General features: G+C 39.0%; 1 protein-coding gene and 1 non-coding gene across 4 annotated transcripts in view; both read left to right on the forward strand.

The window, feature by feature from the left end:
* The window catches only part of ITGA8 (integrin subunit alpha 8), a 184,592-nt gene that overhangs the window by 30,727 nt on the left and 128,291 nt on the right, over positions 1–25,574 (forward strand). For all 3 annotated transcript variants that reach the window (XM_053572185.1, XM_053572183.1, XM_053572184.1), the window contains exons 3-10: positions 1,404–1,504; positions 5,311–5,434; positions 9,255–9,316; positions 10,469–10,514; positions 15,049–15,174; positions 16,408–16,452; positions 22,436–22,479; positions 24,366–24,422. In XM_053572185.1, coding sequence (XP_053428160.1) covers positions 1,404–1,504; positions 5,311–5,434; positions 9,255–9,316; positions 10,469–10,514; positions 15,049–15,174; positions 16,408–16,452; positions 22,436–22,479; positions 24,366–24,422 — 605 coding nt within the window. The remainder of the gene's footprint in view (positions 1–1,403; positions 1,505–5,310; positions 5,435–9,254; positions 9,317–10,468; positions 10,515–15,048; positions 15,175–16,407; positions 16,453–22,435; positions 22,480–24,365; positions 24,423–25,574) is intronic.
* LOC128573270 (U6 spliceosomal RNA) lies at positions 25,289–25,395 on the forward strand. The gene has a single exon (XR_008376413.1). It is a non-coding gene; the product is annotated as a U6 spliceosomal RNA (small nuclear RNA).

A 25,574-nucleotide genomic window follows, 5' to 3' on the forward strand; every position in this document is an offset into this window, starting at 1 on the left:
TTCCCACATTCAATTGAAGTATTGAAGTTCTATTACTGTATTGCTATGTATTTCTTCCTTCACACACACCAATAATTGATTTATATATTTAGGTGTTCCAGCATTCAGTGCATATACAGAGAGTGCCAAAAATATGTACACACATTTTAAGAAAGGAAAGAAAAAACTGTATTAAAATTGTAATACTCAGGCTGGGTGTGGTGGCTCACGGTTGTCACTATGGGAGGCCAAGGCAGGTGGATGGCTTGAACTCATGAGTTGGAAACCAGCCTGAGCAAGAAGGAGACCCTGTCTCTACTAAAAATGAAAAACTGAGGTAAGAAGATCTCTTGGACCCAAGAGTTTGAGGTTTCTGTGAGCTCTGATGCCACAGCATTCTACAGAGACTCTGTCTCAAAAAAAAAAAAAAAAAACAATATATATATATAGTCAATATATACCAATAACAAAAGAGTAATACGAGTCATCTTTGAGCACCTCTTGTAATTGGAGAAGTCAAATGTGATCCATGTATTACAATTTTAATATAGTTTTTTTCTCTTTCTTAAAGTGTGTGTACTTTTTTGGCAACCTCGTATATTTATCATTGTTATGCCCTCTTAATGAATTGATATTTTTATCTTTAAATAACGAGCATTGTTGACTCTTGTAATAGTTCTTGCCTTAAATTCTATTAATATTTTATCTGATGTAAGGATAGTCACTACTGCCCTCTCATGGTTACTATTTGCGTGGAATTTCTTCTTCCATCCCTTCACTTTCAGCCTGTATGTGTCCTTAAAGCTAAAATGGGTCTCTTGTAGACCACATAGATTTGGCTATTATTTTTTAATTTATTTAGCTAACTCTATGTCTTTTGGATAGTTTACTCCATTCACTCAACATTATTAATAGGTAAGGAATTAAATCACCGTTAATTTTCTCTGATTGTTTTCTACATCCTTGTTTCCTTTTTCCCCTCTCCTGGTAAGTTTTGTGAAATGCTTTTTTGGTATCTATTGAGATGATTGTATGGTTTTCGTCTTTCATTCTGTTAATGTATAGTATCACATTTATTCATGTGCCTATGTTGACCTACTCTTGCATCCCCAGGATAAATTCCACTTGATCTTTTTAATGTGCAGTTGAATTTGGATTGCTAGTATTTTGTTGAGGATTTTTGCATCCTTGTTTATCGGGGATATTGGCCTGTAATTTTCCCCCTATCTTTTCCTTGCATTGTCTTTTAGTGTATTAGGGTATTGCTGGCCTTTACAACTATTCCCTCCTCTTTAAGGTTTTGGATGAGCTTGAGAAGGATTAGTTTTAGCTCTTCAAGTATTTTTTAATGTATAAATTTATTATATGTTTTAATTGGCTTCCATGTCTTACAAATATTTAACAATTCATACCTTCTTTTCTAGACAACAGAAAGATCAGAGTTAATGGAACCAAAGAACCTATAGAGTTTAAATCAAATCAATGGTTCGGGGCAACAGTGAAAGCTCACAAAGGGAAAGTTGTGGTGAGTATGAATTGTGTGTTTGTGGTGTTGTTTTTGAACACTATGTGCACGGAGATATTTTAACTTCATATTTATAAGAATCTTTTCATATAGGAACACATTAGACTTTCAGATAAAAGCTTGTTGGTATTTTAAAATAAGTCTACTACTTAGAATTAAGGAATATGTTAGCACTCAGAGCTATGGGAAATATAGCTTGTTTTCCAAAAGATCAGTGAGATATGTTCAAAGATTTCAAAAGTGATTAAGGAAGATAGAAAAGTAAAACCTAAATCTCAAAGAAGTAAATAATTTATTGCTTAATTAAGATTTGGCTAAAGATATAGGACTATTCCTGTAAGAATACTTAAAAAATTAATCTAGCATGATATCATCGGTCCTTTTCAGAACTGAAGGAAAATTTTCTTTAGTAATAATTTGTAAAAAGCCACTAACAGTATGATTTTCTGGGTTCATTAATACTTTTTAAAGTACAAAAAGCCTTATTTCCAAATAAATCCCTTTCAGCTATAAAGTGCTGCGACTTTATGGTTCTGTTATTTGGTTGTTCTAATCAATGATACATGTCTAAGTTATTGAGAAATAAGTGACTATTGAAATGAACTGGAAGTTTTTGTAGCTAGCAGAATTTTTTAACCTGTTGGCTTTCATTTCCTTATAACAACAAAGCAATAACTTTGGCTTTTAGGATTTGTCTCAAGTTATTTGAATTATGATTTAATAATAATAACTATCTAAAGGAAATGCCTTGCTTTATTTAGTCTGTGGCTAAATTCCCCACCCCCAAGAGATTTTGACATGAAACAGGTGATATAAAAAGTATAGCTAGCTCTCTATGGTTAAATGTCCAGAATTTACAATGTGTCCCTGTAGAATTTTATTTGCATTAATATGTAGTTTTCACATTTCAGAACTGGTAAGAACTTTTTTATCCTTTAGTGGGGTAGAACTTATGGGAATTATAATACTATTGAAAAACTAAGCTGAGAGTGGTGGCTTACACCTGTAGTCCCAGCTACTTGGGAAGCCAAGGGGGGAGGATTGCTTGAGCCCAGTAGTTTGAGACCAGCCTGGCCAGCATAGCAAGACCCCCTGTCTCTTAAAAATAAAGAAGAGAGAAAAATGGAAAGGAAAGGAAAGAAGAAAGGGAAAGGAAAAGAAAAACTAACTCCATTTAATAACTGTTTGGGGTTAAAAAAACCTTTGGGATTTTTATCTATATATATATGTATATATATAGATTTATATATATATATAATTGTTACAAGTTTATTCAATATTTATGGAAAACTTAAAAACCATTGAAAATAAAATAATACAACATGTTTTTTATTCTTTTTTGGCCTGTTTGCATTTTCTCAATCATGTGATAGGAAGTAACATAATATAAAGTGTATTTCAAGTTAACTGCTTTCCTTCAAGTGCTGGAACACAGTGAAATGGACAGTTAAATCCTCCCTCGTGCAATGTAGTTCTTGGAACCACAAAATGATGCCTACAGAAGTATCCTTGTGAATATCCAGTATCATGGTGTAGATATTAGGATTGGGTCAAAGCCCAAACACATCACATCAGTGTGTTTCAGGTCATTGTGAAAACTGATGTAAAAAGGCTAGCTTTCTAGAGCTGCTATCAGGCCAACTTTGGATAGAATTCATGGCATTAAATGTCCTTTGATGAAATGGAAAGTGAAGGAAGGTGGATAATATGGGGCTACACGGGTGACTGCTTCACTGACCAGACTATGCTTCACCATTCACACCCTCTGTGGAATTTACCAACTCAACAGCTTGTCAGTTCCCTAAGAGGACCCTAAGATTAGGGAACCTAGATGAGGTAGAAAGTTTTGGGTTATTGGCCAAGACTCTGTAATCTACAGAGAGGCAAAACCACAAAGCTAAAGTTGTAGACAGGTGATTTACTTGGGGATTTGAATTATCTTTACTAAAAGTAGTTATACATTAAACTAAATCACCAGGGACACATCTGGAATCATAAAGTCCTTTAAAATTGAGATCTTTCTTCTCTGGAATGGCGGTAAGTATAATGCCATCGAATGAGAAGGTAGGCCAGTGCTCCATTTTATAGGATTCTGTGTCCTCAGAGATGACTGGGCAATCAGATAAAGCTTAATAGAAGAATCCAATAGGCAAAACAGAAGTCAAAAAGTGCCTATGTTTTATACACGATCGTATCGTCTTGCTCATTTCTTGCAAAAGGAAGGTCATTTACCCAAAGAGAATTTCACATCCATCTTTTCAAATACAGTACTCTTGTTACAAGCACAGTACTCTAAGAAACAGCCAGAGCATTTCACATTTTTCTTGCTGTTGTTTAAATTCATCTTTGATGCTAAAATTCCTGATATTAGGCAAACTATTTCAGAGGCGTACCTTCCATTCACTATAATTTAGTCCTAGAAATGGTGCCATAAGGCAGGATGTCATAAAATGTCCTTTTTTCTCCAAAGCATCATTCCTAAAATGAGAAGGCGTGCATGAGGCATCCAATCAGATTCTGACACGACAAATCATACATCATAAAAGCAAAGATGTATCAACAAATGTGTAATCATTTGGTGGTGTGAAATTCTGGTTTCCTCTTCTAACCAGTGGGCCTGCATTTAGTTTAATTCAATATGCTTCTAGTAAGCAAATTTTATATGAAAAGCTCTCGGTTATGTGCTGTGGGCAATTCAATAAATTCTAAAAGAAGTTTCAAACTGTGATTGAATATGTGTGTAGTATATACCGCTATTTAATTTGCCAGTTTATATGTTAGTGCGGAATAAGCATAGAACATTTTCATTCCTAACCCTTTGGGCTTTTGCCTTCATTTATGGAATGATTTGGAATAACTCACCTTTCTCAAAAAGGTTGTCTGAGGTCCTTGAAGTTTATCTCAGTAAATTTCTCCATAACAAGTCGAGGCAGAGTCTTGGGTTCCTTCACATGTAGTGTTCAATGCCTTGGAAATCCTTATAGGTCATTATCATGCTTTTTTAGTGACTTCCTGATCATCTCTAATAAAATTGCTAAGATAGGCATGAGGTTCTATCCTTTGCCCTCAGTTGCCATCAATAAAAACCATGGAATTAAAAAATCAAGACACAAAAACCATGGAAATGTGGTAGCGTGTTTCCATGAAAGTTGTTTAAAGAGTTCTAATTGGGGCAGCGCCTGTGGCCCAAAGGAGTAGGATGCCAGCCCCATATTCCAGAGGTGGTGGGTTCAAACCCAGCCCTGGCCAAAAACTGCAAAAAAAAAAAAAAAAAAGAGTTCTAAGATGCAACTTCTGTGATGAAGTAGGAGAATCCACAAAACAGGTGACTAACTTGTCTGCCTCCTTTGATTAGAAAGTCATTTTTTAAAGTAACAATTAGACAAAGAAAGTAAATATTTCTCATGTTAAGACATCACACTGATTCATTCACTGTTTGAATGACCATTTGCTTTTTATGTAGGTTCTTTAAAAAAAAAAAGAAAAGAAAATATTAATTCTCTGCTTCTAGGAACTATTTTCCATTTGTTTTCTTTGGCAAAAATTTTAAGAGTCTATGGGGGAAACTTGTTTTATGTATATGTTTAATTTTTGCCAATTCTACAGTGTATGAATGTTAAAAATTGGATTTGGAAGTTTAACCTTGACGACCCCAGGGACTCACTCACTAGCACACTGAAGACCACTGTGTTTGCTTAATTATTTAGCTTGGTTTATCATAAATTCAGGTATACTAATTGGTAACTCAAATATAGCATAATAAATTTATATCAAAAATGTATTTTTGTGACTTTGATGTTTCCTAGGCCTGTGCTCCTTTATATCAGTGGAGGACTCTTAGACCAACACCCGCAAAGGACCCAGTTGGCACCTGCTATGTTGCAATTCAGAATTTCAGTGCCTATGCTGAGTATTCTCCCTGTCGGAACAGTGAGTTGTTTTTATTCTTCCCATCTGAAATTTAGCTTGAGAGCTTTTCTGTCATGGACAGGGGAGCAGAAATCTCAAAACATCATGGATAGGTTATAGGATTACCAGGAAAAAGTGTTGGAGACAGGGAAAGATTGTGACAGCTGGTGTCTTGATATGCCAGCAGGGCCAAGGTATGGAATTCTTCTGATTTTCCTGCATGTTTTAGAAAATTTCTGGTTTTAGAAATTTGGTGGTAGAATTGATCAGTTCTTTATTTTTAGGCCTTAAACCATCAGTCTATTAAAAACTCACAACCTGTGTTCTAAACAACACTGCCTACTTTACTTGTTTATTGCAGGAATGGTGTCCATTAGCATGTTTGGACCAAGGGGATGCATGAGATTTCTGTTTAGCCTGTGTTTTCCTCAGCTGCTCATTTCTTTTCCAGCTGTATACTCAGGTTATTTGTATAATATGGTTTTCTGCTTAAGATGATTAATCCCCCCATGATCAAAAAGGCTCTGTACACTTAGAGTCCAAATCTCATCTAGCAGTTCTAGGAAGCTTCCAGCAAAGCACACTTTAAAGCAAGTCTGTGAGTACCATCTTTGGGACACTTCTGTTTAATTATTTCACCTTTGTGGAATAACTGAAGACTTGTGGATACCACGATGGATGGATGGATGGGTGGATAGATGTATGGGTGGGTGGGTGGTTGGATGTATGGGTGGGTGGTGGCTGGCTGGCTGGCTGGGTGAGTAGATGAACAGATGGATGGATGGATGGATGGATGGATGGATGGATGGATGGATGGAAGCCTGGATGGGTGGGTGGGTGGATGGATGGATAGATGGACGGACAGATAGATGGATAGATGGGTAGATGGATGGATGGGTGAATGGATAGATGGATGGATGGATGGATAGATGTGCAGATGGATGGATAGTTGGGTGGATGTGCAGATGGATGGATGGATGGATGGATAGATGGACAGGTGGATGGATGGATGGATAGATGGATGGATGGACAGATGGGTAGATGGACGGATGGATGAATGGATGGATGGATGGATAGATGTACAGATGGATGGATAGGTGGGTGGATGTGCAGATGGATGGATGGATGGATGGATGGATGGATGGATGGACAGGTGGATGGATGGATAGATGTATGGACAGATGGATAGATGGACGGATGGATGCATGGATGGATGGATGGATGGATGGATGGACAGAAAGATGGATAGATGGATGGGTTGATGAATGGATGGATGGATGGGTAGAGGGATGGATACGTCTACTCAGAGTCCTTTTGTGAACTCCTCCAGTTTTCTATGTGCCAGATAGACCACTGGGATTTGTCAATAAGCAAGCAGTGGGTTTTCTTTCTTATTCTTGATAATTCACAAGACCACATGGAGGAAAATGTCCTTAGAACATTCTAGTGACTGATTTCAGAATGTTAATTTTTTAAAAACCTTGCTCCCAAATGAGTTTGATCTCTAAGACTATAAGCACATTTCCCCAGTGTGCATGAATTTTTTTTGTATATTCAAGATTATGGTGCCCCATGATCACATTAATGTACACAGCTATGATTTAATAATAATAATAAAAAGATTAACTTAGACAAGAAAATGAGCAAATATCAGAAATAAACCAAGAAAGACAAAGACTAGATCAGTGGTCTTAGAGGGTTAACAAAGAGACCCTAAGAATAAGAGATCAAAGAACTGAGAGAGGAACATTTTAACTCTCATGGTTTCTGGTGAACACTTTTCTAAGAGATGATTATACCTTTCTATTCAAAAACACTGAAGTTAATCAGGCATTTCTTCAGTGTGATGACAAATGTCAGCTGAATGAATAGTTGGTGGGATAAGGATTTTATTTAAAATACGTTTAAAATGGGGGTTCTTTGTAGATACTAAAACTCAATGATTTATTCATTTGACAGGGGTTTATTGAACCAGTCGAACACTAACTAGTCTACATTTAGGGAATGCTGCCAAGAACAAGCGAAGATAAACCCCTGTGTTGAAGGAACTGACATGCTAGTGGGGAAGACAGACAACAGACTGTCTTCTAAGTCAGGCAGTGAAAAGGTGATATGAAAACATAGCAAGGAAGTAGGAGAGAGTGGCTCATGTTGAGGGAGTGAGGAGAGGAGGAGCTTTTCAGACAGGGTGACAGGAAGGGAATCTTCCAGCAGTGACACTTGGAAGCTCCCGGGCCCTGGCCACAGCCCATCAGAGGCAGAGTCCCTGCACGTCCCATTCAACATGCACTTGGCTTTGGTAAAAGTCACTGTGATTACGTTAAAGATAAAAGTCGGGTGGAGAGACAAATAAGATCCCCAGATTACTCAGAAAATTAGTAGTAAAGCTAAGATTGGAGACTGAACTTGTTTCATCCGTGTTAATACCCATCCCTATCACATTTCTTTATTTGCTAAATGATGCTTCCCCAGAACAGCAAACTATTGGCACTAAAAAGATGAAGCCACCCGTCACGTTTTGACTTGGAAATATATTCTGTGCTCCCAACTACCATGGAGGACAATCATTTATAAAACTTGTCACCGCTTCTGCCTTTTTGCCTGACCACCTACGGGATGTGAAAGCTCTGATTAAAACACCTGGGGAATCTAGACTTGTGGGTGGGGGATGTTTCAGTGTGAGTTTGAACCGTTCTCTAAAGATCTAAAGTATAGTTTGCTCTCGCCTTGAGTTACATGGACACACGATAGTGGCGCTATATTTACTCTTTACTTTCTTGAATAATAAAAGTAGCTCAACAAAGGTAAATTAGAGCTCGCATTGAGTGGCAGAATAGCTCAATAAATTGCCAAGAATTATTTCAGCCCTGGTGTACCTCCACCATTGTCACATTCTCATGATCTCCCTATTTCTGTTAATATTACTCTTCATCCCCAGATCATCCAAGAAGCAGACTTCCCCCTCACGGCTAGGGAGTTCGCAGATCATTAACACAAAGCCAGCTTGTTCCCAAGCCTATGCTCAAGACCACAGAACAGGGACATCAGTGATATTATTTTCAAAAGAGAATTTCAAGGAGGACCTCATGTTAATTCCACAAACCCACTGCACTGATCCCGTGAGCAAGAACTTGCTCATTCATATTAATGACGAGCCTGCAGCTCTTGCTCATTCATAATTCAAGTGGAGATCATTCACACCCACCTTCCGCTTCACTTTAAAAGGCAACAAGTAACAGTGATCAACAAGCTTCCCCTGGATTCCTGAGTCCGCTCTGGGATACAACTGTAAAGTTCACGGTTCCTCTGAAGTTCCTGAAGAAAGAGCCCTTTAGCGCTCATAAGTTACAACTCAACAAGAAAAAAGAATGACTTTGTAAGGGAAAGACCCTCTCACACTCTTTTATATAGTTGCCACTTAAACACTTGGCATTGATTATTTTCTCCATGAATTTTGTGAAAAATTACTATTTTCTCTTTTTTTCCGGTTTCCTATTGTAAAGCAAAATAATTTCAAAGAATGGTGATGTTTCTTCCCTTTTGAATAATTTACAGTATGAAAAGCGAAAAGCTGGAATTGGTTTTCAAAAGGGTATCAAAACCCGAAGGGATGTTGTTCTCGTTGATTTTACTGTAGAATCACAATGATATTTGGGATGAGAAAATAGATAGAATCTAATAAGTGACTTGGACAGAATTTTAAAAATAAACATAAAACTACATAGTGATCATTCTAAACTTAGAAGTTTCTAGAGAAAACAAGAGAACATCCTGAATTGTTTATTAAAATATATCTTAGCCATGATGATGTGATAACATTTATGTATTTTGATTGTTCTAGGCAATGCTGATCCTGAAGGCCAAGGTTACTGCCAAGCAGGATTTAGTCTGGATTTTTATAAGGTGAATTCCCTTGGTCTTGCAGCTTCTAATATTTAATCTTACTGTTATTATTTTTACCCTCTGCCTCTCACTTCTACATCCTGCAAATAACAATGAGCAAAGAACCTTGGGGCAACATCTCTGATCTACAGCGGCAACTTCTTATAAAAATATTTTGTTTTCGGGCAGCGCCTGTGGCTCAAAGGAGTAGGGCACTGGCCCCATATACAGGATGTGGCAGGTTCAAACCCAGCCCTGGCCAAAAACTGCAAAAAAAAAAAAAAAAAAAATTTTTTTTTTCTCCTTATTTTTATTAATCTATGCTCACTCACAGCAGCCTATTAAATAATAGAAAAATATATATGATGAAAAGCAAATCTTCCTTCCCACTCTTTGTGAAAATCTCAAATACTCAGTGAAGAAATGTTTTTCTGAAAAGATCACAAGAATCTATTGTTTTATCTTGTAGCTGTGATTGATTGATTGAATTCAGTACTTTTATTAAAATTCATGTATCTTTTCACAAATTAAACACATTGATGTCCAGTAAGAATATAGGGGGAAAGATTCTGTGGTTTTGAAATGGTTTGGAAAAATTTCATCAACATACAGACTCTTTACTATTTATCATTGTGTTTTTTATCGTTGCTTTTTTTTCCTTACTGACAGTTAAAGAAATATGGGTTGTAAATAGCTAAGAAAAAAATGTTTATATTTCCTAGCGTGTAATTTTTGCTCCCTCTGCTGAGAAGGAGGTCATTTTGTGGATGCATGAAGAAAAAAATAGGTAATACCATGGCCTTGAAATAAATTAGAACAGAATTTTCTTCTTATCACCAAGGCCGAAAAGACCAGGCCTGCTGCACAGCGTTAAACATGTGGGCATTTTGCTTACCAGAGGCAGTGCCAAAAAATTGAATGCATATTTTCTCAAGAGAGAGAGCATTCCACTTACCTAACTGAGTCAAATTAAAATTATTTTATATGATAGCACACTAAATAATTGAAAGCAAAAATGGAAAGAAAATGACTGGTAACCTCTCTTTTAAAAATTGCCTTTTTGTGTGTGACAAATCATTAGAGCAATGCTTATTAACAATAATTTATCCCCCTTTAAAAAAATTCAGTGTTTCTTTTCCAATTATTGTTTCTGTTACTGTTTCTGTTTTGTAGAATGGAGACCTTATTGTAGGAGGACCTGGGAGTTTTTACTGGCAAGGTACGTTCTGTGAGCAGAGAAGGAAAGTATGTTTGTTGTTAACCACAAAAAGACAAAGCAGATGCCTTGTCCAATGTTGACTTTCTAGCACGTGAACTTTTTATCCCTGTTCATAGCTTCTCAAATGAAGCATCATGTCTTTTTCTTCTCTTATTATTATTTTTAATTGACACAATAATTGTACATGCGTGATATTTTGAGACATGTATACACAATGTAATGATCAAATCAGGGTAATTAGCACACACACCACCTCAAACATTTATCATTCTAGCTATTTGAAAACACATAATAAACTGTTAACTAGTCATCCTCGACTGCCAGGGAACACTAGAACTTACTACTCCCATCTGGCTGTTCTTTTGTATCCACTAACCAGCGTGGACTGCGCTCCCTTGCCCAGCCTCTGCCCCACCTGCAGTAACCACTCTATTCTCTACTTCTATAGGATCAAATTTTCCAACCTCTCCATATAAGTGAGAACAGAAGCATCATTCTTATATTTATGATAGTTTTAAAATACTCTTGCAAATTAACAATTATTTTATCCTCCAAGAATGTATTGAGGCTCTGCTAGGCTGTGTGCTAGATGCTGAGGATACAATAATAATTAAAAACAGACATCTTGGGGCGGCGCCTATGGTTCAACGAGTAGGGTGCTGGCCCCATATACTGGAGGTGGCAGGTTCAAACCCAGCCTGGCCCAAAACTGCAAAAAAAAAAACACAAAAAAATAGACATCTTGGCTCGGTGCCTGTAGCTCAGGGGCAAGGGCACCAGCTACATACACTGGAGCTGGCAGGTTCGAACCTGGCCCAGGCCTGCCAAACAACAATGACAACTACAAGAAAAAAAGTAGCTGGGCGTTGTGGCAGGTACCTGTAGTCCTAGCTACTTGGGAGGTTGAGGCAAGAGAATAGCTTAAGCCCAACAGTTTGAGGTTGCTGTGAGCTGAGACGCCACAGCACTCTACTGAGAGCAACATAGTGAGGCTCTGTCTCAAAAAAATAAATAAATAAAATAATAGACGTCCTCTTCCCGCCCTGGGAGGTTACTATCTGGGGAGTGATACTGACCTTAATTGAATAGTTACATGAGTACCTGAGAAATTCCAACTGTGATACATACTCTGAGGGAAAGGCATGCTGTGATGGGGCCATGAGAGCTCAGGCCATGAGCTTCTCCAGGGTGGCTGCATACAGCTGTGCTTTGTCCTCTGACCACTGGCCAACAGGGGGCTAGAATACAACCTGCCTTCTGCTTAAGGATCTATGAACCCAGCTGCAGGACAGCATCTGCCCAGATGGGAGGACTTCTGTTTTTCATAAAGGGGCTGCATAGGCCCAAAGGTCAACTAATTTATAAGTAAGCAACCTTGAACTGGTCCTCAGTAGGAGTTACCAAGAGAAAGAGAGGAGGGATTATGTCATAATGTTTATGGCCGGAGTGCGAGGTGGGTGCGAGAATGGAGCAGGTGATGGGAGTTAAGAGAGTGAGGGAAGGGGGGCTTGGGTGGTGTGGACAGCCCGCCTTGCATGCAGGACCTGCAAGCCCTGATAAGCAGTTCTGTCTGTATCCTACAGACAATGGAAAGCCACTGGTGGATGTAAGAGTTTAACTAGATGGCTTTAGCTAGAGTAAGAAGATGTCATTTGTCCTGAGAATAGTAAGAAACCATCGGAGCATTTTAAGCATGGGATGCTGTAATCAAATCTGTGTTTTAAAAGATCACTCAAGCTGCAATACAGAAAGTGGCCAAAGTGAAATGTCAGCAAACTAGTGTTCTATGGATACACAAAGTAATTTAAGTTTATAAGGTACACTAGCTGTAAGTTTCAGGTAAAGATGTTTGTTTCTTACAGCGGTGGTACAGACTGAAAAAAGGAGAAATTTGAGAGGTACTTTGGAGGCAAAATCAACAGCCTGAATGATGGTTTGGGTATTTGGAGGGCAGGGGAGAGGGTAAGGGGAAGTGTCAAGGATATTTCTGACTCGTGATGGTTTGCAAGGTTGTAAGTGGGTACCACTCACTGCGATAGAGAACACTGGAAGGAAACAGGCTCAAGATGGCTTGGACAGAGAGATAAAGCATTTGCTTTTTGTTTTTGTTGCATATGGAAATGTTTGAGATACCCAGACGTTTTCACATAAGTATTTAGGGCTTAAGCTCAGAGAAGATGTCCAGGGTGAGATAAATTTGCATCATTTGCACGTTGATGACAAGTGAAACCACAGGTGTGGACGAGATGCCTGAAAAAAGAAGATAAATATTTTGTCATTTGCACTATTAAATTTAGAGTCACAATAAAGTTGAATCTGAAACAGGTGAATAGATGAGCGAGGATATATTTTTTTTCTGACCATGTTTAAAAGCCAGTGGGAAATATCCATGAATGATGGATTTGTGATTACATTTCCTGTGAGCTTACTTTGCATAACACTTAAGAACATCAAATAATTAACATTTGGGTCTTTAAAAATTACTTCTCGAACTGAAAAAGTATATATTTCATACAACAGACATGTACGGAATAAGAACTTAGTTCATGTTGTAAACGTTTTCTTGCAACTTACTTGGTTAAGTTCACATCATTGCCTGTGGGCTTACTTTGCATAACACTTAAGAACATCAAATAATTAATATTTAGGTCTTTAAAAATTACTTTGCAAACTGAAAAAGTATATATTTCATACAACAGATATATATGGAATAAGCATTTTGTTCATGTTGTAAATGTTTTGTTGCAACTTGGTTAAGGTCACATCATTTATTCTTTAAGTTGAAAAAATGTCTAATACAAATGATTTGCTGAAATTGGCATAGAGAAACATTTGTCCGTGATATATAATTTAAAATTGTATTCAGGACTAAGGTTATACTGTTTATAGGCACAACAAAAGGAAACATGCAAAGGCACGGTGTATGTGGGAGGGGAATTTAGCTCATAATTAGAGAATATTGGCAAATTCTACAGACATTGTTCAGAAATTCGTATGTAAATACCATTGTCTTAATATGAGGGCAGTTATTTCAGTTCTAATCACTTAAAAACATTTATTACCTGGCTTGACAGTTTTATTCCTTTTTGGACTCTAAACAGAAAGACGGTGGGAATTAATTATATGGGAATTCCCAAAGAATAATTTGGCTTTGAAATTCATGTTAAATGGTAGTCTTTTGAAAGCATTTCCTCAGTGTTCTCCCAAAGAGTACGAAATCGTTCCTTTGTCTTTGTCTTAGATGTCCATAACAAGTACGGAAGTGGATAGAAATTTTAATGGAAATTTCAGGCTGTCTTTTTGATAGTTGTTCCCTCTAATACAATCATATTCCAAGATTTCTGAGAGTGACTTTATTTGAGAGAAGATCAGCCAAAGTTACCATCTCAATGTTGGTGGCCATGGATTTCTCTTGGGCTGAAATTCTGGCTCTCCCTGGCCCTCACTGCTTTTTACTATCATAATTTTATGTTCCCTCTGTATTTTAACATAAAAATCAGATGGCTCAAAGATTATGTAATTCCTTCAACTTAGGTGATATTTTGACATTCTCTTAATGAAGTAAATGATTGAGATCAGTAGTTCCCTAACACTTCTGGCACCAGGGACCTGTTTCATGGAAGACACTTTTTCCATGGTGTATTTGGGGAGGATGATGTGAGTCTGCAAGCAATTTATTTATTATGCTCCCTGTGCAGTCAGACCTCTCTGCTGGTGATAATTTGTATTTGCAGTCACTCCTCAAAGCTCGTATCACCCCCTCAGCTCCACCTCAGATCATCAGGCCTGAGAATCTTATAAGGAGTACACCACCTAGGTCCCCCACATTCATAATTGATAGTAGGGTTCCAGCTCTTATGAGAATCTAATGCCACTGCTGATATGACAGGAGGCAGAGCTCAGGCGGGGATGAGAGTTGTGGGGAACGTCTGTAAATACAGATGAAGCTTCTTTTGCTTGCCCAACACTCAGCTCCTGTTACACAGTCCAGCTTGTTAAAGGTAGCAGACTGGTACTGATCTTCAACCTGGGGGGTTGAAGACTGCAGATTTATGTTAAATATAGTTTGCAAGAGCACAATAAAGTTTTGTGATGCTGGATTTCCTACTAGCAGACCATGTGACCTTAGAGACTGCACTCAAGTGGTTTACGTCTCAGTTTCCCTAGCTTTAAGAAGCTAGATTTGACTAGATGATCTCGAAGTTTCCTTCTAGCTAAAATATTCTAGAATAAAAATTTGATTGCATAGATTTTGCCTGCAAGTGTCTTCACTTTTAGATACTTATATCATTTGGCGGTGGAGGGAGTATATAGTCTGAGAATGGCAGGAAGACTGAAGAAATACTGTAATTTGTCAAAGTGTATTCAACTCCACCTTGCACTTCTACCTGACTATGGGAAATTCATCATCAAAACTGTAAGCAGTTCTGTGACAGCTTTCGGGGGCGTGTATTGTCCCAGCATTCCACGTCAGCTCAGGGGGGACCTGCCTCTTGCATTCATTTAGTTAACACATTAATTTGTTTAAACACAGGTCAGGTGATCACTGCCAGTATTGCAGACATCATTGCAAATTACTCATTCAAGGATATTCTAAGGAAGTTGGCTGGAGAAAAGCAGACGGAGGTGGCCCCAGCTTCCTATGATGACAGTTACCTGGGTAAGCACCATTTCTCAACGTATTTGTGGTTTCTCAACAGTTAAGCATGTTAACTATAGATGGAAATTTTATTCCCAGACTCTCTGATGTTATTTGGCATCTGATGCACATTTTCTTTTCTTGTTCTTTTAAGTTTTATTCTCCTTTTCTTTTCAAATAGGACTATTGTTTTGCCATGATGTAAACGTATACTTGATCAGCAGCTATTTTGCAGGCTCTGTTGCAGTTGGTTGCGCATATGATATCTCACCACTGGTAGACACAGTACGTTACAGGAGCGACATGATAGCAGCCTTCTCCACTTTCTAGAGCAGCACAGAAGATTTTCCTGTTGCCAGAATATCCTCAACATTTATTGTGTACACACCACACCGTGTTACTTCACCACTACAATTCCCCACCTTGGTGTCCTAGTGGGATTTTTGATTGTTTGATGAATTTGAAAAACAAAAAAAATGTAGTTGTATTTGTCCCTCTAGGTGGCACCTTGCTTTAGAGCCAAGTGAAATTTGTGGAAAGCTGTCATGAAAGGACTTAGGAAGTAGGCCCCATTTGAGATCAGAACTAAAATTTGGAGCGCAAAGGGCATCTTTCAAAGTAGCACATCTGATCATAACCCATCAGGAGCTCTTAAAATGCAGTGGCTTCTACTTACACTTAGTGATGGATTATTAAGTATCAATGCTTTTAAAATCGACCTCAGAATCCGATTTTTTTTTTTTGGCCAAGTTCCTTCTTACGATCAGTAGTGACAGATTTATTATGTGTCCAGGGCCAGGCATGATGGCTCATGCTTCTAATCCTAGCATGCTGGGAGGCCGAGGTGGGTGGATCACTTGAGCACAGGAGTTCAAGACCAGCCTGAGCAAGAGTGAGACTCCATTTCTACTAAAAATAGAAAAATTAACTGGGTGTGGTGGGGTGCCTGTAGTCCCACTTCCTCAGGAGGCTGAGGCAGAAGGATCACTTGAGCCCAACAGTTTGAGGTTGCTATGAGCTCTGATGCCATGGCACTCTACCCAGGATGACAGAGACTCTATCCCCAAGATTTAGTATAAAAGTGTGATCATTTCATATTGGTGTGATCAATTTTTCCCTTTATTAACTTTTATTTTATAATGCTTACAGAGATTTCTACATAAGGTAGTAACAAGGTAGTCCTTTCATTTCTTTTCTAGATCTGATCTGTTACATTATTAACCATGGTGAGCTTCTTTCTTTTTTTTTAAACAGGATACTCAGTTGCTGCAGGGGAATTTACTGGAGACTCTCAGCAAGGTGAGAGATATCGCCGAATTTAAGTCATTTATACAGTATGGAGGGACAGGTAAAAAGACATTAAAAGTCCTTTCGTCAATGTGATTTTCTTTGCTCTAAATGCAATTTCTTTGCTCTAAATGCGTATTAATAGAATCCCAGAATGTATTTGACAATATTTTGTGAGGGAAAAAATACCCTTCGGTGTAGTATTTTAAGTCCCAAGGAATTATGAGAGAATAAATACCTTCATAAAATATAGTTAGTTAAGCAATAAGAAATAGGGCAGTGGTTCCATGTTATGAATGAAAAAGTAGGTGATGAAATGCCTTAGACAAGAGCTATGCTGTGAACAGATCAAATCTAAGAAATTAAGATCCTTCTTTGTACTTTAATTTCTAGGATTTCCTACTGGACTTGTCCAAAACCGTACTCCCCACTGACTCTAATCTTAACACCCAACATTATTTCCTTTTCCCGCTTTGGACATGCCCAGACCCACAATAACCAAACCACCTAATCCCTGTTCTCCCACACACCCACTATGTTCTGTCTCCTGCACTTTGCTTTGTTCTCAATCCTTTGATCCTCTACCCACCCCACCCCATTGTTGTCCAGTGGTCAAATGCTCATTTTTAAAAGCCAATTTCAAATATCATCTTCTCCAGAAATCCTCTGTTAACTTCTTTCCATAAGCTTTCATTTCATCTTATTTTTCTCTCTTTCAAGGCATTTACTATACATTTGTCAAACATTTCTGTGCCTCTGCTCCATGGTCTTTATTAAATGTCTGCTATGTGCTCTGTGTTGAAGCCTGATGATGTGAACAAATGGTCCTTAATCTCAGAGTCTGCAATCTACCGGGTTGATGGCCATTAAATAATGACCACTGAATACCTGATTAAATTGTGTAAGTGCTAGGATAAAATTACCAACATGGAGTAAGGGAAGTTTTGGTGATAAAGGAACATTTGAGTGGACTCTGGAAGGATGGATGGGGAAGGGCCCGGACACAGGAACCAATTCCTATATCCTAAGACATGTAGATTGCTGTGTGCAAGGGCCTCAGTCTGCCTGGCAAGACTTGGATATTAAAGGGAGATTGAGAGAAGAGGTCAGGGCCCAAATCAAGCGTAGTCTTACAGATCATGGAGAGGATTCTGGAACACATTCAAAGTATAGGAAAGACATCGTGCAAGGTGCAGCTCCGTGAGCCTGAGCAAATTACCTAGTATCTTAGTGGCTCTGTTTCTTTATTCCTAAAGTAGATATGATGATCATGATAGTCTTGTTTACCTACTAGGATTCTTGTGAGTATTCAATGATGTAATTCTATATGTTCATAAAATAGCACAATGCCTGATACATACTGAGTACTATTGTTATAATAAGAAAGAACTGGTGGATAAGGAGCCATTAGAAATACTACTGAATAACTAGCACTTTAAAAAAGTCAAATATTAAAATCACTACCTCAATGATTTAGCAAAGGAAACTATAAAATGTGCCAAATGATTTTTTTTTTTTTTAACTTGGTGTCAAGACTCTTGTAGGAAAGCTCTCCAGGACAGCATTTAGTTCTGGCCCAAGGAAATTAATAATAATGCCTAATAGCACATGGTAGGGAAAGATGGTAGAAAATAGATCAGCTCTCAGAAATATCTAAAAAGTGGATTCACACTGTAAGTGTTTTGAGGATATCCAAAATAAAGATGCCATCAAAGAACACTGTAATCAGTTAATTGGACCACTGAGAACCCCAGGCAAAATTAACATTCTTTCCACTACGTCAAATCACTTTACTGTGTTTGGGTAAGGCCAGATTACTTTCTTGGGTTTTATCTCACCACATCTGATTTAAAATGGGAGAGGAGGCCAGGCCCAGTGGCTCACACCTGTAATCCTAGCACCCTGGGAGGATTATATAATATATAATTCAGCAAGGAGGACTGAGGGTTCTACAAAAGAGAGAACAATTTGATGCCCCTGAATGAGGGGATTTTAGTATGGGATCCTTACACTGCAGGGTGATCGAAGAATGGGCTTCATTGGACTTGAACCCCTAAAGGTGCAAGGTCTGTCTGTATGTATGTGAACTTTTCTGGTGAGAGGTTCATTAACTTTCTGCCAATTTCCAAATGTGTCTGTGATCCAAAAAAGTTCAAGCACCTCCTGACCTATTTTATTTTATTTCATTTTTGAGACAGTGTCTTTCACACTGTGGCATGATCATGGCTCACTGCAACCTGCAATTCCTTGGCTTACGTGATCCTCCTGCCTCAGCCTCCCATGTAGCTACAGGCGCCCATCACAATGCCCGGCTAATTATTCTACTTTTTGTTGAGATGGGGTCTTGCTCTTTCTCAGACTGGCCTAAAACTCCTGGCCTTAAGTGATCCTCCTGCCTCAGCTTTTCAGGGTGCTCGGATTACAGGTGTGAGCCACCGTACTTGGCCTCCTTTCCCATTTTAAAATCAGATGTGGTGAGCTAAAACCCAAAAAGTAATCTGGCCTTACCCAAACACAGTAAAGTGATTTTATGTGGTGGAAAGAATGTTGACTTTGTTATCAGTTCTTGACTTCTGCTCCTCACCAACCACGCACTTGACAGTGACTGGCCCTTTAGTTTTCCCTGCATATTTAAAGGCCTCCATTTTTATTAAATTAAGGAAATATCACAAAGCACATGGTTCATCATTTAGCGGATAAATACCAGCCTCCATGCTGCCTCTTGCTAGCTACTTTGATACTCAATTCATGTGTTTCCAGAACAAGGATCTAGATGTTTTCCTGACTGTATTGAATATTAAGAGACTTCTGAAGGTTTCACTAGCAATTACTGGACTGGATCTTAGAAAAGCCTCATATTGCTCCATCCAGTTGAACATTTTTGTTGTTGAGTGACAGTTCTAATTTGCCTTAGATCACAAGCAATTAAATTGTCCTGAAAAAATAAATAAAAATAAATAAATAAATAAAAAATTGTCCTGAACCTTTATAAATAATTGTGAGCATCTTTATCCCACATTACATTTAAAAACTACTCAGCTTTGTGGTCATAGGAGGCAGCAGACCCCATAATTACTGGGTGTGATGGCTGATTTTTTTTTTTTTTTTGGCCGGGGCTGGGTTTGAACCCACCACCTCCAGCATATGGGGCCGGCACCCTACCCCTTTGAGCCACAAATGCTGCCCTTGATGGCTGATTTTTTTATAAACAAAATTCTAAATGTTTGTGGGATGTGAGAAGTAGTAGTTGCTACATTTCTCAAGTGTCCTAATCTGCCTAGAACTTGTCCTAGCCGACAGCCTTGACCCTGAATCCAGTCAACCCCATTATATCTGAATGGGGTTTGTCTTTTGTGCCAGGAGAATTTCATTCGTGCCAAATAAAAATGATTGGAAACCGGGCAATGTACTTACCAGTTCTGTCAGCTTCCCTGGCAATATCCAGAGGGCTTAGTTTTCTGAGTCCGGTTCTATTCTTCTGAGGAACGTGCTTTCCCCGCTTGCCCTCCCACTCCCGTGCATGAACCGTCATCTGCGCTCCTGCCTAAGTCTCACCCTCGCCTTTGTCTTAATCCCATTGTCTGTGACTCAGACATGAGACTCCAGCAATTCTTGCTTCTCTCTCTCACATCATCCCTCTCCCTTTCTACTGGATTATTCACACGAAAGTACAAGTATTCTCTTACATTAAAAAAAAAAAATTATCCCATGTCCCTCTCCAGGGACTGCCTGTATTTTTCTGCTTTGAAAGAGCTGTCCCTCCTCCCTGCCTGTGTTCCCTTTCTGAAAGTTCCTCCCCTTATTTTAAATCTACTGCGGTTGCACTGCGGCTCTCCAGCTCTGCTGAAACTCCTCTTGTCAAGCAAACCAGTGTCTTCCTGGAAGCTTGGTTTCCTGCACTCCCAGGAACGTTCGACAAAGTTGTCACTCTGTCTCTGCCTCTCCACTCGGGCTCCCAGACCCTGGCGTCTCCGTTCTGACCTCTTTTATGATTCCTTTTTCATTTTCCTCACCTCACTGGAGCATCCCAGGGCTAAGTCTGTGTGCTGTTCCTTTACCAGTTGAATTGTCTCTTAGTAATTTGATCCAGTCTCATTTATTTCCTCAGCTTAGACTGAATTCCAGTCTCAAGTATCCAACTTACCACTCAAGGTCTTATGTGATCAGCTACCCCCAACTTAATAGGCTGGTAACTGACCACCTGACCTTCTCCTCAACCTTATTCTACCCTCCTTACTATCCTCTTAGTTTTCAATCCCAAAACTTTGGTGTTTACCCTTGGACTGTTCTCTTTCTCTCACATCTCATTGCCAATCCAGAAGCAAATCATGCCAAATAAATTCTCCAAATGCAACCAGAATCTGACCACCTCTCCCCTCCATAGCTTCCACTGTGAGCCAAGCTGCTTCTGTCATCTCTAACCTATATCAGTGCAACAGCTGGTTTCCATGCCTTCCCTTTGCCCTCCTGTAGTCTATCCGAAACCCAGCAACCAGAGTTTCCCTGTAGATACAGAAGGCAGACCTTGTAACTTCTTTGCTCTTATTCATTTTGTAAGTCTTTCATTCTAGAACACACCTCTTCACAGTGACCTCAAAGACTCAATTTATTTGGCCTCTGGTTGATCTGACCTCATCCCCTGCTCCTTGATCTCTCACCCTCTCTATTCAAGCCACTTGGACTCCTTGCTAAACACATTCCTACCTCAGGGCCTTTGCACTGGCTATTCCCTGTGACTCCTACCTACTTCCTCCCAGAATATTTGCTTCCTCTTTTTCTTTAACCCTTTGCTCCAATGTTCCCTTTTCACTAAGGCCTTCTCTGATTATCCTAATAAATTGCAGTTCCTTCCCTATCCCAATTTCAGCATGCCCTGTATTATTTTACGACTTACTTTTCTCCCACTACATTTATCTTATTCTAATATATCAGTGAATTGGCTCTTCTCATTTTAATTGACTCCCTCTTCCAAACAGTGTCAGCTCTGTGACAGCAGGGAATTTTGTCTGTTTTGTCTGTATCCTAGGATTGCCAAAAAAATTTTGCTGATGGAAGGAGTGAATTTACTAGTGAAATATTCAATATCTAACCCCAGATGAATCGAATGCACACCCCTCTCCCCCACATCCCAGAGCCCAGCACAGCAGAGGTCGTTAATGTCATACCATTAGGGGCAGCACTGGGGAAGGGAAATTTGGATGGAAGCGAATCCCTCCCTGTTCCTTTAAATGATACTAAATTTTAAACCTGAAGGAATCAAAATATAATTTGTATTTATAGAAATAAGAGGTGGGAAGATTTGTGATAACCAGCTATTCAAACTCTTATTTGTGTGTATTGCAGGTGATTTAGGAAAAATTCGTTTCAGTGACTCATCCAGGGTATATGGAAGACCCAAGGCCAGAACCATTGTTTTCTGAATCTAGAGCCAGGTCGCTGTCCACTGGGGTGTATTGTTCCATCCTCCCAGCGTTGCCTCCTCTGTCTCTATTGCTGAAGCTTCCTTCTCGGGGTACCCTTGGCTGGCAGGGTGTCCCTAATCAAACACTTCTGGGAGGCTAGCCTCATGCACTTTGGGCTGTGCGGCTTTTCCTTAGGCGTCAACCTTGCTTTAATGTGTGAGTGTGACTAGAGCTGTGATTTTATGCTAGTACAGAAGATGTTACCGTAGTGAAATCAACATAAGAAGTCTAACTTATCATACAAATTACATGCAGACCTGAGAAGCCAGGCTCATGTTCTAGAGGCAGGAATGCGTGGAGGCTGCTGATGAAGACTGATAAATCGCAAAGTCCAGCTTTTGTTCTTCTGTTTTCTATTATCTGTAGAAGAAGCAAAACCTAATGGCACAGGAAAGGCAAAGCCCTGACTTTAAACCTCCAACCTTCTACCTGATGGTCTCTCATCTAAAAAGCGCTGCCTTTACCACTTTTTTGTAATGTGGCTTTACAACGTATATGTAACGTCCCTTCTCAATGACTATTTCTATCCCCAGAATTGGTTGCTGGCGTTCCAAGAGGAGCACAGAATTTTGGATATGTGAGTATGGAGAATGCATTGCAGGTTATTTTCTTGTATACAATTGCTGCGCAATTTCTGGTGCAGTTGTGTCCTGATAAACCCATCGTAAGTTGAAAATAGTGTTAAGTCAACCTGCATTGAATATATCTAATTTCCTGAACATCACAGCTTAGCCACGCCTACCTTAATCATGCTCGGAAAACTTACATTAGCCTACAGTTAGGCAAAATCATCTAAGACAAAGCCTATTTTATATTGAACTGTTGAGTTTTTTAAGTATAAGTATCATACTGCATATCGCTAGCCTAGGAAAAGACCAAAATTCAAAGTCCACTTCCCACTGAACACATATGCTTTCACATCATCATAAAATGGAACCATTGAAAGTTGGGGGCCATCTATCTATGCTGAGAAATGTTTTCTTTCTTACAACTTTTAAGTCTCTTTCAATTTCCTTTACTAAGGACGTCCTTCTACTGATTCATACTCATTGCTTACTATAATGGAAGGAGAACACATGAGGCCAGATTTGTTCTGATCTGTCTACGGGACCAGCTACATAACCAGTAGGGCCCAGACAACATGAAAACATTAGGCCCCATGTTTAAAAATTATTAAAAATTTCAGGGAAGTCACAGCAGAGCATTAAACCAAGAGTAGGACCCATCTAAGTCCTGGATGCATGAAGCTGGCCCCACTCACGGGCGTAATTTAGAAATAATTATGGAGGATGCTGTTGTTATGATCAACACTGTAATAGGTCTCATATGGTAGAAATAAAATCCACTGTAATTTCACTAGTGTATTAGTTTTGTAAGGCTACCATAACAAATAACCACAAACTGGGGAGCTTAAGACAAAGCAAATTTATTCACTCACAGTTTTGGAGGCCAGAAATCTGGCATCAAGTTGTAGGCAGGGTCACACTTCCTCCACGTTTGTAGGGGAGGATCCCCCTGGGCCCTCCCAGCTTCTGATGGCTTCTGGTGTTGCTTGGCCTGTGGCAGCAACACTCTAGTCTCTACGTCCATCCTCATGTGGCCTTCTGCCTTCATCCTCTATATCCAGAAGCCCCCCTCTTCTTTCTCTAAGACACCGTTCATTGGATTGAGAGACGACCCTTCATGATTTCATCTTGAGATCCTTACCTCACTTCATCTGCCAAGATCCTATTTCCATAGAAGGTTATATTCTGAGGTTCTGGGTAAACATGAATTTGAGGGGGATACCAGTAAAACCCGTTACCACTAGTTACCCATGAAATTAGGAAAATAACTAGACCTTATGAAAAGAAAAACTTACACAAGTTTATGATTTTTAAAACGATCTAGGAAACACAATGGTTGATTGAGTAGACTTAAAAGGAATATTTTTGCTATGTGGATAGCATTTTAAAATATCCTTTTTCTTGCAAAGAACCTTAGTTATCAATTTCTCATGAGAGCGTGAGAACAGAAATGGATTTGGACAAAAATCCTGATTAAATAAACTAAATTAACCATCAAGTTAATTGCTGTCAGCATTCTTGATTTCAGCTTTTATTTCCCCACCTGAAATTAATAAGCGTGAATTGTGTCTGAATGTATCCCAAACTTAACTATAAACAAATGGTTCCATAAGCCTTTTTTTTTTTTTTTTTTAGGTCATTCTAGTGGGGTTTTGTTGTTGTTTTATAAGTCTCTAACCAAAATTTTGATATGATTCAAGTTGTAATCTTTTAAAAAGTTTCTCCAATTCTCTGTCAAATGATGCAACCTATCTCATTTCAAGTTGTAATCTTTTAAAAAGTTTCTCCAATTCTCTGTCAAACGATGTGACCTATCTCATTTCAAGTTGTAATCTTTTAAAAAGTTTCTCCAATTCTCTGTCAAATGATGCAACCTGTCTCATTTCTATGATTTCAGGTTTCAATCATTAACTCTACAGATATGACCTTTATTCAGAATTTCACGGGTGAACAGGTATGGACTTTTTAATAGCAAACAATTAATATTGCTCTATAATAGTACACTATAATATTTGTATCATTTATTAATTCAGTCAATAAATATTTAATGAGCACCTACTATATGCTGGAAACTGTCCTAGACAGAAAAAGCCAAGTTCTCAGGCAGCCATGAGGTGGCAGAGGTGGGGAGGGAAGAACAGGTCATTAAGATTAGTGATATGATATAAAAAAGGTACAGCAATAATGTAGGAGGATGGTGGCAAGGAAGCTCTTAGATGGGGTGGTCAGGCAGGCCTCATCTCGGCAGAGATGGGAATGACAAGAGAAACCAACTTGTGCTGTTTTTCCAGAACGTTACAGGTCAAGGGAACAGCTAGAAGGAACCATCTGGGTGTGTCTGAGTACAGAGTGAAGGTCACCGTGTCACGAGGGACATAGTTGTTTAGGATGGTGGTGGCAAGGGCTATTCACTTAATCCTAGCAGGACCAGGGATTTTGTTCTAAGGGCAGCAGGGAGCAATTTTGTGTGGGCGTGAACCTTTCAATAGTCTAGAAATCCATGAAGGTTCTGGTCTAAGAAATAAGAAGGGACCTGCTACAGACAGAGCCTGGGCACGGACAGTTGACAAAGCAGATGTCCAGTTCCCACTGTAACACTCACGAACTGTGTTAGACCACAGAAAAACCATTGGACCTCTTTGAGCCCCATTTGCAGAACAAGACTAAACTATCTACCTCCCATGCTCCCTTGAGAAGGAAATAAATCAAGGCTTAAAGATTACTTCGAAGATTCCCTCACATTTAACTCCCTAAAAAAATGTTAGTTCCTTTCCACCCTGTTTCCTGCCCTGATTCCTTTAGATTAAAAAACCCCACCAAGTGCTCGCTTCGGCAGCACATATACTAAAATTGGAACGATACAGAGAAGATTAGCATGGCCCCTGCGCAAGGATGACACGCAAATTCGTGAAGCGTTCCATATTTTTGAGAAGTTAAGAAAATCAAAAAAAAAAAAAACAAAAAAAAACAAAAAAAAAACCCCACCAAATTCCCAGGGGGCATTAAATCTTCTGCAGTTTGACACACATGCGAATATGTGAGCTCACAATGATCACACACTCCTGATTACTTACTTCAGAAACATGAACATTCTTGGTCTCCATGT

The sequence above is a fragment of the Nycticebus coucang genome, chromosome 20 (assembly GCF_027406575.1).
Source record: "Nycticebus coucang isolate mNycCou1 chromosome 20, mNycCou1.pri, whole genome shotgun sequence".
Lineage (NCBI taxonomy): Eukaryota > Metazoa > Chordata > Mammalia > Primates > Lorisidae > Nycticebus > Nycticebus coucang.